The 17045-nt window shown below is 41.0% G+C and overlaps 1 protein-coding gene across 3 annotated transcripts in view; it reads left to right on the forward strand.

Moving 5' to 3' along the window:
- The window catches only part of NSF (N-ethylmaleimide sensitive factor, vesicle fusing ATPase), a 119526-nt gene that overhangs the window by 45709 nt on the left and 56772 nt on the right, over positions 1-17045 (forward strand). For all 3 annotated transcript variants that reach the window (XM_014594182.3, XM_019492242.2, XM_019492241.2), the window contains exon 8: positions 3580-3735. In XM_014594182.3, coding sequence (XP_014449668.1) covers positions 3580-3735 — 156 coding nt within the window. The remainder of the gene's footprint in view (positions 1-3579; positions 3736-17045) is intronic.

Raw genomic sequence — 17045 nt, forward strand, 5'->3', positions numbered from 1 at the left:
TTTTTATGATAAAGTCTTAGAGACACAAAATCTTTTGTCGCTTCGAAGCAAAATTACTTCTGAGTCAGTAACTTTTTCATTGTTAGCAGTTTCTTAAAGTGATCTTTTTTATACGCACTAGCCAAAATTGTTAAAAGCAACAGCCTGAAATCATAGTTTGAAGGCTTTTGTAAATTTAATCTCTACTTCACTTAGGAGAACAATTCCCATCGACTTCAAACTACAAACTCAATGTGACAGGAAAATATATATTTGTAAGAGCATCTCAGATCTCTAAGGTACTCAGGCTAGCAATTAAAGATTTTTGCAAAAATCTAGCTGGTCTAATAAAAGATATCACCTGTACCATGAGTTCTGATTCCTTTTTATTTCCTGGATCTCTCAGCTTTTAAAAATTCAGTCTAGACCAGGGGTTGGCATCCTAAAGCCTATGATCCAGATCCAAAACAGAGCTATTAAGTCAGAGCACTTCAGCAATGTTTTGGCGGGGGGGGGGGGGGGGGGGGGGGGCTTTGCCAGCATGGTAGCAGCTACAGGCACTGGAATTGTAAGCAGAAGGGGGTGCAGGAGTAGGAGGTGGAGACTAGTCCCAGCCCTGGCAGAATAGGCCAGGTTGGAAGCAGCCTGTGGTTGGAGCTCCACAGCAAAATGTTGCTGACGTCTGATCAAGGTGAAGATGAAGGCAGAAGATTTGCCTGTCTGCTATAATTGTGGTTGTCATTTTCACAGTAAAGATGTTGAGTCTTATCTTTTAAAACTTAATGAGTTTTTTTTAATATAAAATTTCTTAGAAAAGGTTTTATGTAAAACTTGAAATTCTATTGGCAATTAAGAAACTAACTAAACACTTACAAAATAATCTTTCATACAACCTGAATTCAATGCCTTTGTGCCTATGTTTTATAATGTAGTCTTTAATTGCACAGCCGTTCTGGGTTTGTTTGTTTGTTTTTTCTACAGGCCCCTTCCTAGTTCAGAGCACAGGGTAGCTATTACTCTAAAAGTGCAGCAGCTGCCCAGTGTGTCTTTTTCCGTCAGTGTGAAACTCCAGACGTTAGATACCATGTGTCATCTGCTTCATAAACTATGCAACCTGCTTCATAAACTACACAAATTTGATTGATTCTCTAAGCACTGTTTGTCTTTTGTATTAAATAAGGCTGGGGTCCTTTGAAAGAATTGCACATGACCATGTAATAAAACAGAATCATAAAGGGGAATTGAATTTGCACAGATTATTACTACATATGTAGTACGGGGAAAAATAAATAAAAGCCATCCATTAGAAAGAATTCATAGTGTACAATTCCACAGGAGAGTTGAAAGGAGATACCTAAAAATTATACAACTGACTGCAACAGAGGAAGCAGTCATGTTTTACTAGTCTACTGTTCATGATCATTGATGAACAGGTTCTCTCAACTCTCAGGCATGTGTTTGTATGATCCATTAGAGAAGAAATTAGGATATGAGATTTTTTGACCTGGTCTGAGGCTAGATAAAGACATTTGGAGAGGTTAGATCATCACATTTTAAAAATGGCCACCCAATCTAACTTGGTTTGCTCAGGTGTGAACCTTACACTAGTTAGGTGGATCCAAGTGTGAACTGTACAAAAGTTCAGGACAGTTAGATTGGCTTGGCCATTTTTAAGACTAATCTAAGTTAACTCTACCTTCAAGGTGTACCTAACTTAGATCAAGTTGGCCATTTTTAGATCGATCTAACTGTCCTGAACTTCTGTACAATTCCCAGGCCTGAGAGAGCCCAGCCACTGGCCTCAGCCCAGGAGCTGTGCTTTTCCTACCTGCTCCTGTGTCACCAGCCTATTTGTAGCCCCCCTGCTCCCCCCCCACTCTGAAATAGCCAGCATGCCTCCCTGCCTCCACCACCCATCCTGCTAAATACACCATCCTTCAAGCCTCTCCTGGTGCCAGTCTAGTGCTGGGAGCTGAGCAAGTAAGTTGGGGGTGGGGGAGGTTGGTTTGCTGGTGGGGAGCAGTTGTTCATATGGGGGCGAGGGGGTTGGGAGGCTAAAACAGCTCCTGGTCCTGGGGCATGGGGAGGAGAGCACCCCTCCCAAGTCCCTGTGGACCCTGTGAGTCCTTTGATCCTGTCAAGCCCTCTTGGACCCCAGGAACTGCCCTTCAGATGCCACCTGCCCCCCCTTTCTCTTCCTCCCCCAACTGATTTCTGCCCCTCCTCCATCCCAACTTACCTTGGATCAAGTGGCCATTTTTAACTTGATCTAACCTCCCTGAATGTCTGTATGTACCTTAATTTAGGCCCATGGACAACCTTGTGCCAAATCCAAGTGTCATCATTTTTCTTCTTCACTGGTGTATCACACAGTGTTAATTGTTTAATATAGTTTGATTCTTTGATAAGCACTTTCCAGTATGTTATGGATAACTATATTGTTAAAAAGTAGGGCATAAAACTACAACAAATGTGTGCATTAAGGGTAACTGGCAACTAAGTGCTATTTTTTAAATTTCAAATTGCCTTTGCTCTCTATTTTGAATTAATCCAGTTCTCTTCATTTGTTAATATCAGTTTTATTCCTGTTTTCTAGCAAAAGTGTTTCAAATAAATTAATGAGTTTTATAATTACAAAATCAAAATGTGTCCATCCAGCTTTTTAATGTTTTAATATACTTCTGTAATATACGTCAAGTTTAGCCAGAAGGGGGCAGGATAGACTAAGAATAACTAATGCAGCCAGTAATTTGAGCAACATCTGTGTTCCTAACTGCTAGTTAGATGTAAAAGGAGAGTATGTATACAGTAATTCCAAGGAATCAAAGGATTCATGTTCACTATTAATTTTTGCAACCCTATACTAGGCTTATAATTCCCTGTTTTTCTTGATCAGAGTAATATAACATTATTTTTCAGTGTTTTTTATAGTGAGGAACCATAGAGATTAACGATAGCACCAATTAACACTCACTCCTAATGCTGGATTTTTCAATCCAACATGCTAGCCTAATATAAGGGGTGAGATGGTGTTTCCAGTACCCATGCCTGTACTTTTATGGTCTCTGTATTTGGCTCTGTCTCTGATTTGGAGTCCACATGATTTGTACCATACACGATGCCTCCTTGAATTCTAGGATTGCTACTTCTAGGTAGTTTCACAATGGATGTTAACAAAGCAAAGCAAAATCGCCAGAAAATCAGTGTGGAGAGTAAAAGTTTGAGTGCAGTGTTCCATGTAATATCTGTTGCAATGCTTTTTGCAAGCTGAATGGATTGAGCTTGAAATGGAACTACTTCTTTTGATTGGTGGCATCTCAGTTGTGTTTTTATTATAGCGTTTGTGCTTAATATAATCATTTTCTGTTATTGAAGGCAACTACCTAATGTGTGTTTTTTAAAAAACAATCCAAGTTCTCGTGGGGGGAATAAAGGTTTCGTATATATTTATTTTAATAAACTTGTGGAGTTTATCACAATGGTGTTTGTAACAGTATTGTGTGTAGACTATAAAATCTATGCTGGTGTTTCCTCCAGCATATCTAATTGGCTGCAATTCTGTAGTGCCCAATCTATGAAGTGGTTTCTTTTTCTATTAAGGTAAATCCAAGACCAAGGAGAACCGCCAGTCAATTATCAATCCTGACTGGAATTTTGAGAAGATGGGGATAGGAGGCCTTGACAAAGAGTTTTCAGACATCTTCCGAAGAGCATTTGCTTCTCGCGTTTTTCCACCTGAGATAGTGGAGCAGATGGGTGAGTATAGTACCAAGAAACATACCTATATGATAGGTATTCAGGCCTAGTTCTGCTTCAGATGGATCAGATACCAACTACCTGTATGATAACTCTGTGTATTAGTCAATTTATTTAGCTAAGGGAACCTGGTGAAATAGGAAAGCATACTCTTCTCACAGTTTTCAAACCTCTATGGTGCTTTATTTATTTAACTGACTAAACAGTGCAGTCTAAAAGTAACTGAAATGTTCAACACTGTAGGATACTTAGTTTTGTGTAGATACTTTTGTTAGAGTCCATATAACCTTTTTTCTTTCCAAGTGGACAGGGAACTTATTCATACTGATACTTTCATCCTTGACTTATTAGTAGTGGCCTCTTTGCTCAAATCAGACAGGATAGTCCATCTTTATTTTTCTCGAGTTTGACTTGAACATGATATCCTTTTACATTCTTCATTATTGATCTTATTGCAAAACTACATTCTCATATGCCTGACTAGTTTTGGACTGTCTGAATAAACCACACAGGATGCGATGCCTGTTAGAATTTGTAGAATCTACTAAACCCAAGTATAGCATTGTTTAGGGCAGGAAGGGTGGCTGGCTATGCTCTTGGTGAACTAACTTGTCTGGCATATCACTTAACTCCTGATTTCAGAGGTAGTTGCTGCTATAGCAGGCAAGCAAGCTTGTACTGTAGGATTCCAGTTTTGTCAGCCATAGCTGCAGCTGATGCTGATGCCATGTTTAGCTTTGGCTCACTTCATTATATTGCTGGACTGTTTAAATTCTGGATCTGCGGTAGCCCATGTTGATACCTGTCTTTCAGATGCACACTTATGTGTTCATCTGTCACTGCCTGACCTGTCTTTATTTCTAGCACTCATGAGATTGTGAACTTTCTAGTTTAGTTTCAGTGGGAGAAGCAGGAAGTTGCCATAGTAGCTGAGCTGTCAGGTTTTCTTTCATATCCATTCAAGAGTTTGCCCAATGTCCAGTTAGGATATTGAGCAGTAATATTACTAGATTGAATGTGCAGTGATACCCATCTGATGCAGGGCAAGATGAGGAAAACCATTAAGATACTAAAGACTGAACAAGGTTAGTGCCTGATCAAGTGTTTTCCCCTTTACCTTTTTACTTCATATGGGACAGTAGCCAGGATCTGCTGAATTCTCCTTCTGCCTCTCTTGGATATGTCATTTTATTCTTGTTCCTCAATGTGAAGGTCTTGGTCCTACTAACATACATAGCTCTATGAGAGTATTGGCATTGCTCTTCTACAGAGTGGAGGATGGAAGGGGTGCAATAAGGGGATTGAGGTAGAGGGAGGAAAACCTGGGCTATTATCTTGAGCTCATCTTTTTTCTTCTTACTGAAAGTGGTGCAAACATAGTTGAGGCAGCTGTTCATCAAATAAAGGTTAAGGTCTTAATGGAATGAAGAAAAATGATAGATGAAGGCTTTCATCACCTGAATCTTGACATTTGAAATAGCCATGATGTGTTATCTTCACAACAGTGATGCACCATTACTTGGCCCGTAGTGTTTCTGTGGCCAAAGAAGATTCAGGCATTGAAATATTTCTTCAGTTGAGTTTAAAAGAGATTGCATGAGGAGATTTGAAAGAATTTCAGTTCCTTTTCCTAGTTTTGATGCAACTACACCTACAGTTGCTTCAACAGAATACTGAATGACAGCACATTAACCAATAAAACACCACAATAAGATTATATTTCTCCAATGTTCTCATTGGCTTGAGATACCTTTAAATGCAAGACACTCTTATTGTGTGCAAAAATTGACTCTGCAAATGTAATGCTGAGATGGCAGCAGTATAATTCAGAGGTCAAGAACTTTGGGTATGTCTAGAAATTGGGACGCCTCTAGGCACAATCTGTTCTCCTTTGAAAGGCTGCCATAAAGCAGGGAGAAAAACTGTTCTCCTCTGCTATAGAGGGCAGGACATAAGGCAGTGGATTTAATCTACAGCAAAGTAAACTTGGATTAAATTTTAGGAAAAATTTTCCAAGTGTAAGAATGGTAAGACAGTGGAACCAAGCTGCCTAGAGAAACTGTAGAATCTCCTTCAGTAGAGGTTTTCAAGAGGAGCCTGACTAGGCATCTGTCTGAAATGGTTTAGGAATAGTATGTCCTCTGCTGTGTAGAGGTTTGGACTAAGTGGTCCTGGAAAACCCCTTCCAACCCTATTACGGTTCTCATGTTCAGGCCTTTCTTTTTCTTCCTGTATTAAGCAAACCATGTTACTAAAATGATTTTTCTTTGAAAGAGTACTAGTGTATTGAATACCACTGGCAATGAGTTAGAGATTGCCATGTTTGTATAAATACATAGACCCTTGCCTCTGCATGTTTACACACATACTACACAAAGAAGTATTTTGCTGGGAAGGGAAGGTTAAGACTCCCTGCAGAACTTTCCTGTTCTCTCAGATGAACCCTAGGGCTAAAGAGCTTATCTGAAATTTGAAAAAACAAAGCTTTCTGACACTCTCCCCCCCCTCCCCCATATTAGTCATAACTTGCTCTTCAACTATGTTTCAGATCTCAAATGTCAATGTGACATCTGTTCAGGTTAACATATAATTTATTAGGAAAGGAAAAGAAAGCAATTGCTTGCTATCTACAACTGCAGAAGTTGCCCTTTTCTATTTGGTGTGGAGTGCATGCACATTGCCTTGTGTTCAGAAGGCAATAAATATGCCATTTTCTACTCTTAACTGCATAGAGACTGTATTGACCCTTTAAGAATTGCTTGTAATGTGTGGTTTCCATAACTTTCAAAGTATGTTTAGAGATGGACCATATAAATTATCAGTAGCCACCCAGATCTGTAAAGGACAGGCCACTGTGAAAGGACACTGTGAAATCTGGTGTATGAGAGCTGAAAACTTAGGAGACATATTTTGTCACAACTCCTTTTGGTATTAAGAACCTCTGTGCTAAAGTAGTCCTGTGATTATTTCCTGGAAGTATGGGTTTAAAAGCATGCGGTTTGCCTTCCAAAACAGAATCTAATTTTTATATGGGCAAACTGAATGATGAGGAACTTCCAGTGTGAATTGTGAATAGCTGAGGGTGTTACCAAAATTGCATCATGCTTGGTGTAGCTGAAGGTTTCCATTAGTCTCTCTTATTGCTGTGGTACCATTTAGGAGCCCCGGTCATGGATTATGGCCCCATTGTTGTAGGTCAGGGGAGCATGATGGGGGGGGAAAAGGAAATCAGAAAGTGGGACGGGTTGGGATTAAGATGGGGAACTGGGGCTAGTAACCACTGGGTGGGGGCAAAGGAGACAGGCCTGACAAGGAGGTAGAAAGTAGGACAGAACTGGGACTGGCAGGGCAAAGAGATTTAGGACTAGGAGCTGGGGAATGCTAGGACATCATGTTTGAATGAGAATAACACACAGGCTGGGAGCAGAGAAATGGAGAGACCTGAGGAAACTTGGAATTTGTTTTGCAGATGTGAAATACTCTGTGATGCGAAATAGTGTGTAAAATTGAGTCCCAGGGGGATCAAATTAGAGGATACTTTTGACCTTAATATCTGTGCCTCAGCTTTCATCTGTAAAGTGAGGAGAAAATCCATTTACTTCACAGGGTGTTGTCAAAATAAATTCATTTATGTTAGTAAAGCTGATGAGCACCATGGCGAAGCCCCCGAGGAAATGAACAATTCTGTCTTGAGAGCAAGGTTTGTAAATAAGGCCTGGCACCATGCCTTGCACAATGGGGAGAAAACAACATTTTGAATAGTTGTTCATCCAGTGGGTACAATCCATTCTGTGCACTAGATGAGGCAGGGGTCCTGTGAAAAAGTAGCCTTCAGTGATGTGGGTAAATATGGTCTCATAGTGCATATGCACAAGCAGGCTAAGTTTAGACTTTATAAGCTGCTTTTGAATATTTGACATTGTAATCATAATCCTGTTCTTTTACTGTAGCTTGTGTGTAATTTTTCTCTATGTAGGAATGGAGCTTTTCATAGTTCTTGAAACCATTATCAGTTCTATCCATAGCCTCCTTTTAAATGTTGTGGCACCAGTGTAGATTACCAGACCTTCCTTTTCAGAAGGGAGTGTGATTAGTGGTTAGTGCAGTGAATTGGAAGCCAGGACTCCATGGTTTATTACCAACTTTACCATTGACTTCAATAATGAAACGTCACACTATATGTTTACATTGCACTTTATGGAGCCAGAGATAAGACCTGTTCTTACTACAAAGAAATTGCTGTTTAAGTAAATATTCTGCTGGCTTGATTGCAGGTTATTCTTGCACTTAGTTGTAAACTGCATATTTCATGTAATTACAGCAATTGCTTAACCTCTGTTACATGGATTTAGTAAGCGTACATGGGATGGAGTGGCAGCCACAATCAATTCATTTGGGAGATAAAAGTGTTAACCAGGGGAAAGCTCATGAAATGATTATGCTGAATGTCCTGTGTAGTATGCCCCTGTCCCTATGAAAATCAAGAGAGGATTGAACCCCTTCACTAGTGGGCAAAGAGTAAGGGGAACCTTAAATTGTCCAAGTTATTAGACCTAGGGAGAATGACTTGAAGGGGCAGGAGGTAGAATTGATGCTTCCTGAAGTGGAAGAATCAATTATAAAGCATAAGTTTTTCAGGATGGAGTTGGGGAGAGAAGAAAACTCCTCATTAGGGCAAAAGAGTTACTCTGTAGTTTCATGTAATGGGAAATTCATGAATTGGGCCCCAAGCAGGTAGGAGAAGGAAGTACCTGGGGCGTTAACCACTTTTCTGCAGTTGAATAGAGCTCTAATACAGCTGTAATCACAGAATAAAACTCCTCCTCAACTCTTGCAAAGAGACCCTTGGTTGCAGGTAGTTGTCCTGCTCTGTTTGTTTGGGCACACAGTGGTACTGTTAGGGCAGCCAGCAGCCCATCCGTATTCATTTGTTTGTAATTTTTTTAAAGTCCATTGCATTTCTAGGCACTTGGCTTTCAAGTAAAGTAGCATCCAGCTTTTAATACTAAAGGCTGCAGAAAATTGCTAGTGAGCCTTGTGGGTATTAACAGCCAGATGATGCACATGAATTACAAATAAATGTAAGCTCATCAATGATCATACTTAATATTAAATTAGATATTTGGCTACACATTTATTATCAAGCTGTTAAAAGATGAGGTAGTTGCTCTTTTGCTGCTGCAGTGGTGGCTAATGGGTAGATTAGTTTGTTTTGTATCCACTGTGAATTTGCCATCACAATCCCATTTTGGATTATGTTTTTTGATTGTGTAGCCAAAGGCACTTTGTGTATGTTGGAAACTTGTACTTAGGGATGATTTATTCTCATTTTTATCACATTCCATCTGAACAAAACTGATAAATGTCCTACCATTGCCATAAATCTAGTCGGAGCCTTCTGTATGTAATATATGTGCATTAAAAAAAAAAAGAAAACAAAATAAAAACCTTCCCTTCATGGCTATACAATGGATAATGAAGAAAAGCTGGGAGAGGTGGTTTTTAATGGCTTAGTAAGACCATACTGATATTTGTGGATGGATTTTTTCTTTGTAGTAGCATGTGATTCATTATGTCAAGCATCTGGTCTTTAAAATCTATTTAAAAAAAAATTCTGGTAGTTGAGAAATAGGACTGTACATACTCCAGCCTTTGGAGTAAGAAGCAGGAGCAAGTTTCTTCAGTGTAACTTCTTGTCAATAGTACTTAAATCCCACAGAGGTTAACTAGAGGTAGTGTATCTAGGTAGGAATAATGGAAGGCTTATTTGATGAGTGGAAGGGGAAATTCCATCCAACTGTGTGTTAATGGAAAATTTCTCTTCCATGCGTGGCAGGTGAAGGCTTGGAACCATAATCATACCCTAACCTGCTTGAAGATTAATGTATAAAGATAAATATCTCTCCTGCTGTATTCAAGGCTGGTAGGTTTCTACAGATGTTGGTTTCTCTTAGGTGCACCTGAATGATATGATCATACCAGAATGCTTTGATTTTAAGTCAAGGGGGAATTACAGCGCTAAATAGGAAAATCCCTTATCCATTTAGGCAATTTTGTGTTGATGTTTCAAGGGAGGCAATGTATTAGGAGAAATAAATTAATGGTTATTAAAGTTAGTTTAATTTTTGCTAACTTGGAACTCTGACCAGAGTTTCCATTTGTGTTTCTATCACAAATGACCTTGTAGTAATGGCCCTGCCATTGTCTCTTTGAATCTTTATCAGTGTCTCCTAATTTTATTACCTGTTGATGTCTTTTTTTCTTGCCTATTTTGCAGTTTGGATCTACATATGTATCGTTAGAGACTGAATCGGTAATTAAATTGTGAGATAATCCAGTATCCTATTACATAAATGACCTTAAACCTAGTGATAGTCCTAATACTTAGCCTGGTGAGTTAAATTATTTGCAGACAAGCATTTCTGAGTTCATAAGAGCCTCATAATAGTATTGACATTTGGTCATGCTGGTACAATCTGCAGAGTGAAGATAAAACTTAATCAAAACTCCTCCTGGGTGCATGGAATTACAATGTGATTTGGGATGTAGTATTTTTAGTTTGTCATCACCTGTCTATTTTAACCAAGGCCTGTTTGTTTTAATTTTTGGCCAGGTTGATGTAGCTGTGCAAGAAAATTGTCTGATCGTAACAGTATGTAGCTTCCTATTTGAAAGGAACTCTTTGCTTTAGCCTCTACAGGCAGAAGTTGCATACAGACTGGTTTAAGTGAACAGAAACTGGTTTCAACCTGTAACAGAACATAAGTTCAGTACACATAAACCAGTTTCAAAATGTCTGAAACTGGTTTAAGATAAAGCTGGTTGAATGTAGTATCAGACTTAGCTGATTTAGGTCAAACCAGTTTATGTAACTTCTGTCCCAGATTCCTTCCTGGTTCATGTTAAATCAGAGTCTCCCAGCATGCTTTCCAGCCTTGAGCTGTGCTGTCTGCTCTAGAGAGCAGGGCTGGCCCCACCCCTCTGCCCCTTAGCCCGAGCAGTGAGGGCTGGCTGACAATGGTTGTGGGGGCAAAGCCCAGCTGGGGATATAACCCAGTCTATGGGGAGTGGAGAAGACTGCCCTCCCCCAGGCAAACCCCGGCTGGGGTCTGGGACCAGTGAGAGGGGTTAAACACCCCTTCCCCTGCTCAAACTTACTTCTAGCTGCAACTGTGGACTACAAATCCCAGAGGCACCTGGAAGCAGGAAGAAGTGATGAACAACCCTGCAGTGTCCTGCTGCTGTAATTCTGGCCTGCAAATCCCAGAGACCTTGGGGACAGCAGGAAGAGGAGGTGAACATGCAGCCAGAGAACCGTGCTCTAGTGACCCCCTGGCTTCTGGCCTGAGACACTGCAGGCATGTGGGTTCATTTCTTGAATCAAAGGTCTGTTCACTGCAGTCTTTGCAGGTTAGTCTAAACTGCACAGATTAAATTGAGACAGAAGTGATTTGGCCTCGGGCTTTTTGACTGTCTGTACCTAGCCCTTGACATCCCTGTGAAGCAGAGGATTAGCATTAGCCTCAATTTTCAGATGGAGGAAAAGCAGAGCTAGGGATTATTAAGTCACTTGCCAAGAAGCTAGTATTGGAGCTGGGACTTACAGCACCACTGTTCCTGGTCCTGCATTTTTAGGCTAGGAACAGACCTTCCAGGTAAGTTGTGCCTCTTTGTCCCAGAACAGAATATCCCTGAATTGGCTTGTACAAACATTGCCCTTCTAATCTGGGTTTAGTGAGTGGCTGAATGCACTGCCACTTTTCTGTCATTGATTCAGTGATCCCAGTCCCATCACTGCACACTTTGCCATTTTAACATGTGTATTGTAATTTTACAGAAAGTAAAGTGTTGCAAAACGAAGGAGTACAATTCAGTCTCAGTAGCTTGTCTCCTCATCATGGCCCTTTATGCAGGTGTTCTATGTGAAAATGTATGCATTCAGTGTAGCTTGCCTGCCTGTTGCAAGAGATTCCCAAACTTGTTTGTGTTACATGTGCCTTGACTTGTCAGTAGCTTTTTGTTACCCTTTCTTGACTGAGCATGGTGGGGCTGTCTAAGCATCAACTGGTTTCTGTGCTTGGGATTCCCCTCCAGAGCATCACTCATCATCCAAATCCTGCCTTGCACTTTTTGGCTACATAGGAGATCATGTTCCCCCACAAAATGTGCTAACAATCCCTTTCTTGACACTAATTTGACAGGGATTGCTTCTAATTCATCATTGCTGTGCTCATTCTTGTGTAAAATTGGTCTTTACTGCCATTATTTTGTTTTTGTTTTTGATTTTGGGATGCTTGAAAGTTGACTAACAAATTCTTTCACACATGTCTCTTTAATAATACCTTTCTTGTGGTAAAGCTTTTATTGTTTTCTCAGCACAAAATGTGTCAGCTTTGCTGTGTTAGGCAATATTTCACTTAGTTTTCAGAATACTTTACAAGGCAAAATTCTAAGCATTGCTAGTGTTGCTCCGTTGAAACAGTATAATTTTTTGTTTTATTAAATGTCTATGTGTATTCATAATGTGCAAACATCAGAGAGGTGTAAGAGAAAGGGAAGTGGAGAAACATACAGGTCAGAATACCTTGCAGAATACAGTTATTCAAATTGAAATTAACATGTTTAAGTATCCATCATAGTGCCGGAGGAGCAGGGAAATGAAATAGCAGTGTAATATTAGTATGTTGTTGTAAGAGAGATGACATCGCTTAGTAATAGTTCAGACAATAAAATTAACTGGCTTCTTTACCATCATAGATTTTTATGTACTTTAACATACGTTGCTACCATTACAGGTATGAATGCAAAAGTCTTATTGTGTTAGGTGCTATGTGTAGCGTGAAATACTGTCTCCTGAAGAATCTGAAACGTAACTCAGACCAAACGAAGAGCAAGAGGAAGGTATTGTTATCTGCATCTAAACTCCTGACCATTTGACTTGCTCAAAGTCACTCTGCTTGTACCCATGGTTCTAGAAGCTGAACCTGTCTTCAGGTTCCAGGCCTTAAGACCATTGCCTTTTTTCCTCTATTAAACCAGTAAATTGAACACTGCAAGAGTTTTAATTCAGGCGTTACATAATAATGTAGAACAGTACTAATACAGAAAGTCAAATATTTGATAAGAGGAATCTAATCTCTAAAAATAAAAATGATTTACGAAGTGAGCAACTTCTGACACTAAGCTGGTTCCAGTGAGTAATGTTTTTTTCTTTGCCAAACAATTTAACATTCAGGCTTCTTAGACTGATCTGATCTAATCTACTGGGAGACAAGCATAGCTCTTAAACAGGTTCAGGTCTCTCCTGTTTTTCCCCTTCTCCCCCTCCCCCCACCTGTACCCTACACACCTTTGGCATCTTAATTTGCCACTGGAAATTCAAAGCAAATTACTTTATCTTATTGAAGTTAGATTCCAGCAGTTAGGGCTTCCATCCTTTCCCGTCCCCCTGTCCAGAATGTATGTGGGATTCTCTGGGTGCAGGGGAATAAAATAGAACCTAGTCTAGTGAATCTCCCTACCTGTTTGCATAGGTATTCCTGAGCTCAAATCAATCATTCAAAAGAGTTTTCCTGTTTATAGATTGTTCTAGGCTTGTCAGTCTAATTCATTCACCATATAGGGCCTGGCAGGAGCTTACTTCATCATGAAAAGGTTAGGTCCTTTGGGTTTTTTTCTCCTTCAGCAATATGTCTTGGAGACCTGCTTGCTGAGTATAGCAAGAATGTGAAAGCACTGATTTTTTTGGGGTGAGAGAATCATCAGCAAAAGTAAAAATTGTCCTGGGTACCTTCTGTGGGCTGAACGGAATCCTAATAGTCTGCTGAAGTAACAGAGGAGAGGTATTAAGTCTGTGTAGACTGAACTCCCCATTATCTATCCTTTCTCCCACTTTATGGCTACAGCTAACGGAAGGCACTCCTTGTTCTTTAGTTGTGTACTGTGAGAACATTTTAACCCTATACTGATCCCTGCAGATAGTGTAAACTTAGCGTTGCTGGTCTCTGTCCTTAATATACAAGCTAATAAGATTGTTCCCTACTGCTTTAAATTCATATATATATATATATATATATATATGAGCGAGAGCGTGTGTGTGAGAGAGTGAATAGGGATTTGCTTTGGATTCAGTCGATTTGGAGGACAGTGTTTCGATTCAGAGATTCAGCCATAGACTATAATGGGAAATCACTGAATTACCTATAACTTTGTCATTTTTTGGCAGATTGAGATGAAAACAGCAGGGATGGCAGCCCCTTCTGAGGGCATGAGGCATGCCAGATTTCAAGGAGATAGGTGCAGGGGTTTCTGGGAAACTGCACCTGAAGCTTCTGAAAGCAAAACTTGACATGTGCGTGTTAAGGTGCAGCAGGATGAAACCAGTGTGGATGGTAGCCTGGAACAGGGGGGCTTTCGCGGTGCTCAGGCAGAAACAGCTCACAAAAGAGACAGAAAGGCTGCAGACAGAGGCTTATGTGCTGTTTCTATGTCCCTCCCCCAGAGCACTGTGATTGGAAGGGGACTCAGGGAAAGATCACAGTCACTGGTCAGCTACAGATGTTAGTCTTCTTCCCTCCGCCCCTTCTCAGTTTCTGTTCCCCTGAAAGACTGCCTTCCGAATCTTTTCCGAATCAATTTGGAGGGGGGTTTTTGGTGTCCCAGTTCGATTCAGATTCCGTGATTCAGGCTCCAAATTGCGCCGAATCTTCTCCAAATCGAATCAGCGACCAAAGCTTTGCACGCTCATATATATATAAAATAATAAAATAAAATAAATGCGCCCATTCCCCCACATACCCACCCTCTGCCCTTCCCTAACCCACCAAACACAGTTCCTTAGTCCAAGCCCCAATTGGGGTTTCTAGTTTCAGTTTATTCACTGTACTTGTTGTTGTCGCTGTCACTTCCGCTGCTGCTGTTCCTGTTGTTGTCCTTGCTGTCTCTGGGTCCAGTTGCATCATTGTCCTCTTCGTTCTCCTTGTCCACTTCCCCTCCCAGGGGGACTTTGAACAGTCTGTGCCAAGTGTTGCTTTTCCAGTGTTGTCAAGAGTTGGCTGCGCGTCTTCTCCATCCTCGTCCACTGATTTCCGGTAGTAGGACTGGACTTTGCTCAGAAACATTCTGACGCAGTCCGTTTCCTTGAGCTCAGTGTGCCTATATAACAGGAGGTTCCTGCATTGCCACAGGGTGCTCCTGACATGGGTCACAAACTGGTCAAAGCAGGCTGTCTGGGGCCCCTGATGTTTAGTCTGCTGTCTGTACAGCACTGCCTCCCTTGTCATCAGCCTGAGTGCTGTCACTTCCTCAAGGAGCCGGCTTACCTTTTCCCACACTTCTCTGGCCTACTGCTTTAAATCCATATATTTCTCTGTCTTTGTTTTCCTGTGTCACTTTCATCAGAAACTAGTTCTGGCAGCAACCCCTGTTGCACATGCAGGTTTTTGTATTTGGTGAGCTTGCTCTAGCCTTAATCCTCTAGTACAATTAATGGAAAAACTAGCCAGGCATTTCATGTTTTGGATCCTGAATTCATCAATATGCTCTCTGCTTCTGTGCTGGAGGGCCTTCTTAGAATTTCTGAGAGAAGTCTACTTGGGAACTTCCTTGTACTTTTTGCATGTAGGATCTCATCTGTAAATGTTTCATTAAATATGTTTATCTGTGTTCGGTAAATAGCACTTTAGCATATGCTTTTGATATGGGGAGGAGGGCAGGAGAGGAGGAGATACTTGGTTTTTCCTAATAGTCCTGTAGCTTCTTGAATCTGAGCAGAAAAAAACATTACTAAAATAGCTTTTCTATCCTGCAGTCTTGGCAGAAATTCTTCTTTTGGTTACTCACCCAGCTGGTATGTTTGGGCTTCACACACTAGACCTGTATGCTTTAAGTTTCCTTTAGTTTGAATGGGCTCCACAAATGTGTCTTCCCTGTCTTTCATTGACTGTCTTTCTGGACATAGGCTATATCTGTTACCCCTTCACAGAAATTGGACTTCTATGGTCCATATGCTTTAAGCTGCTGACAGGTGTTTGTTTAAAGGTTCAGTGGGATCTAATCCTTGATCTCAACAGTTGTACCTCCTGCAATGCCACACATGCATGGCAGGAGGCATGATTTGAGGACTTATTCATGGGAAGATCTGGTGGCAGCCACTCTGCTCTACTTTTGCTCTCACTCAAGAATCATGCAACAGAGCCTAGTAAAGTACAGTTGTAGACAAAAGAGAACAGATCATAAGCTGTGCATACAGTGATGCAAGAAATTGTTACAATGGGCCACTTCCTTGGTCTCATTTTGGGATATCTTTCAGTTGGGTCATATATGCACAAGTGTGGCATACATTGTTCTTAGAAGTTTGATTTTGCATTTAATTGTATTGAAGTGGGACTTGCTTAAGTGAGCTGATCCTACCGAGTGATCTGCATTTGCTTGGCACAACTGGCTTGTTCCTCCGCAAGCTTCACTAGGACTGATGTGATATTTTTTAGGTAATACATAATTAGGCTGTGGAAATCATTACCATGCAAGTACAATTCCCTGAGGGTGAGGAGAGGGAGTGGCAGCCTGGTCTTACCTCCCTTTGGCAGTGTGATGGGTGTGCAGTTAGCTCTCTGAGTTCATCAGCATGTCGGAATAGCTCCTGCCAGAGCTCTGAGCTCTTAGCCTGTGTTGGAACAGGCTCTCATCCCATCTTTTCCCTTGCCGCTGAATTCAGTAGGATGGGGAGGAAGAGAGAGCAGAGTGGGAGCACTCACCCCTTGGGCTTCGGAGCTGTATAAAAGCAGGGGCTCTGGCCTGAGTCTGTGCCAACTAGCTGGTGGGCTTGGAGCAGAGTAGCACAGGTAGAACTCAGGCAGAAGCTGCACTGACATGCTGGTGAGCTTAAGAGAGCTCATTGCACACCTTTCAGACTGCCAAAGCGGGTGTTGCTGCACTACCTTGCATCGTCCTGGATCTTCCCAAATTGCCATGGGATATTGTTCAGGCCAAGAATTTGGCAAAATTTTAGAAGGGGCTTTGGAAATTCATATAGCTATCCAGAGTTGTCACTAACCAGAATTTGAAATGTATATAAATTAAAGATTCATGTTCTAAGTTGTCTGTTAAGTTTGTGTTTGGTTTTTTTTTAAGGTCAGACCTTCATGACAGAAAGATTATGCTGAGTATTGGTACTGTAGGGTAGTAGTTCCCAACCTCTCTTATACTATGGACTGGTGGGAGTGGGACAGGGCACACAGAGCCTGCTGCCTCCCTTCTGGGGCTGCCCCAGTGCCCAGCTTTAACCTTGCATGTGACTGCCAGCGGCAGAA

Source organism: Alligator mississippiensis, chromosome 4 (assembly GCF_030867095.1).
Source record: "Alligator mississippiensis isolate rAllMis1 chromosome 4, rAllMis1, whole genome shotgun sequence".
Classification (NCBI taxonomy): domain Eukaryota; kingdom Metazoa; phylum Chordata; order Crocodylia; family Alligatoridae; genus Alligator; species Alligator mississippiensis.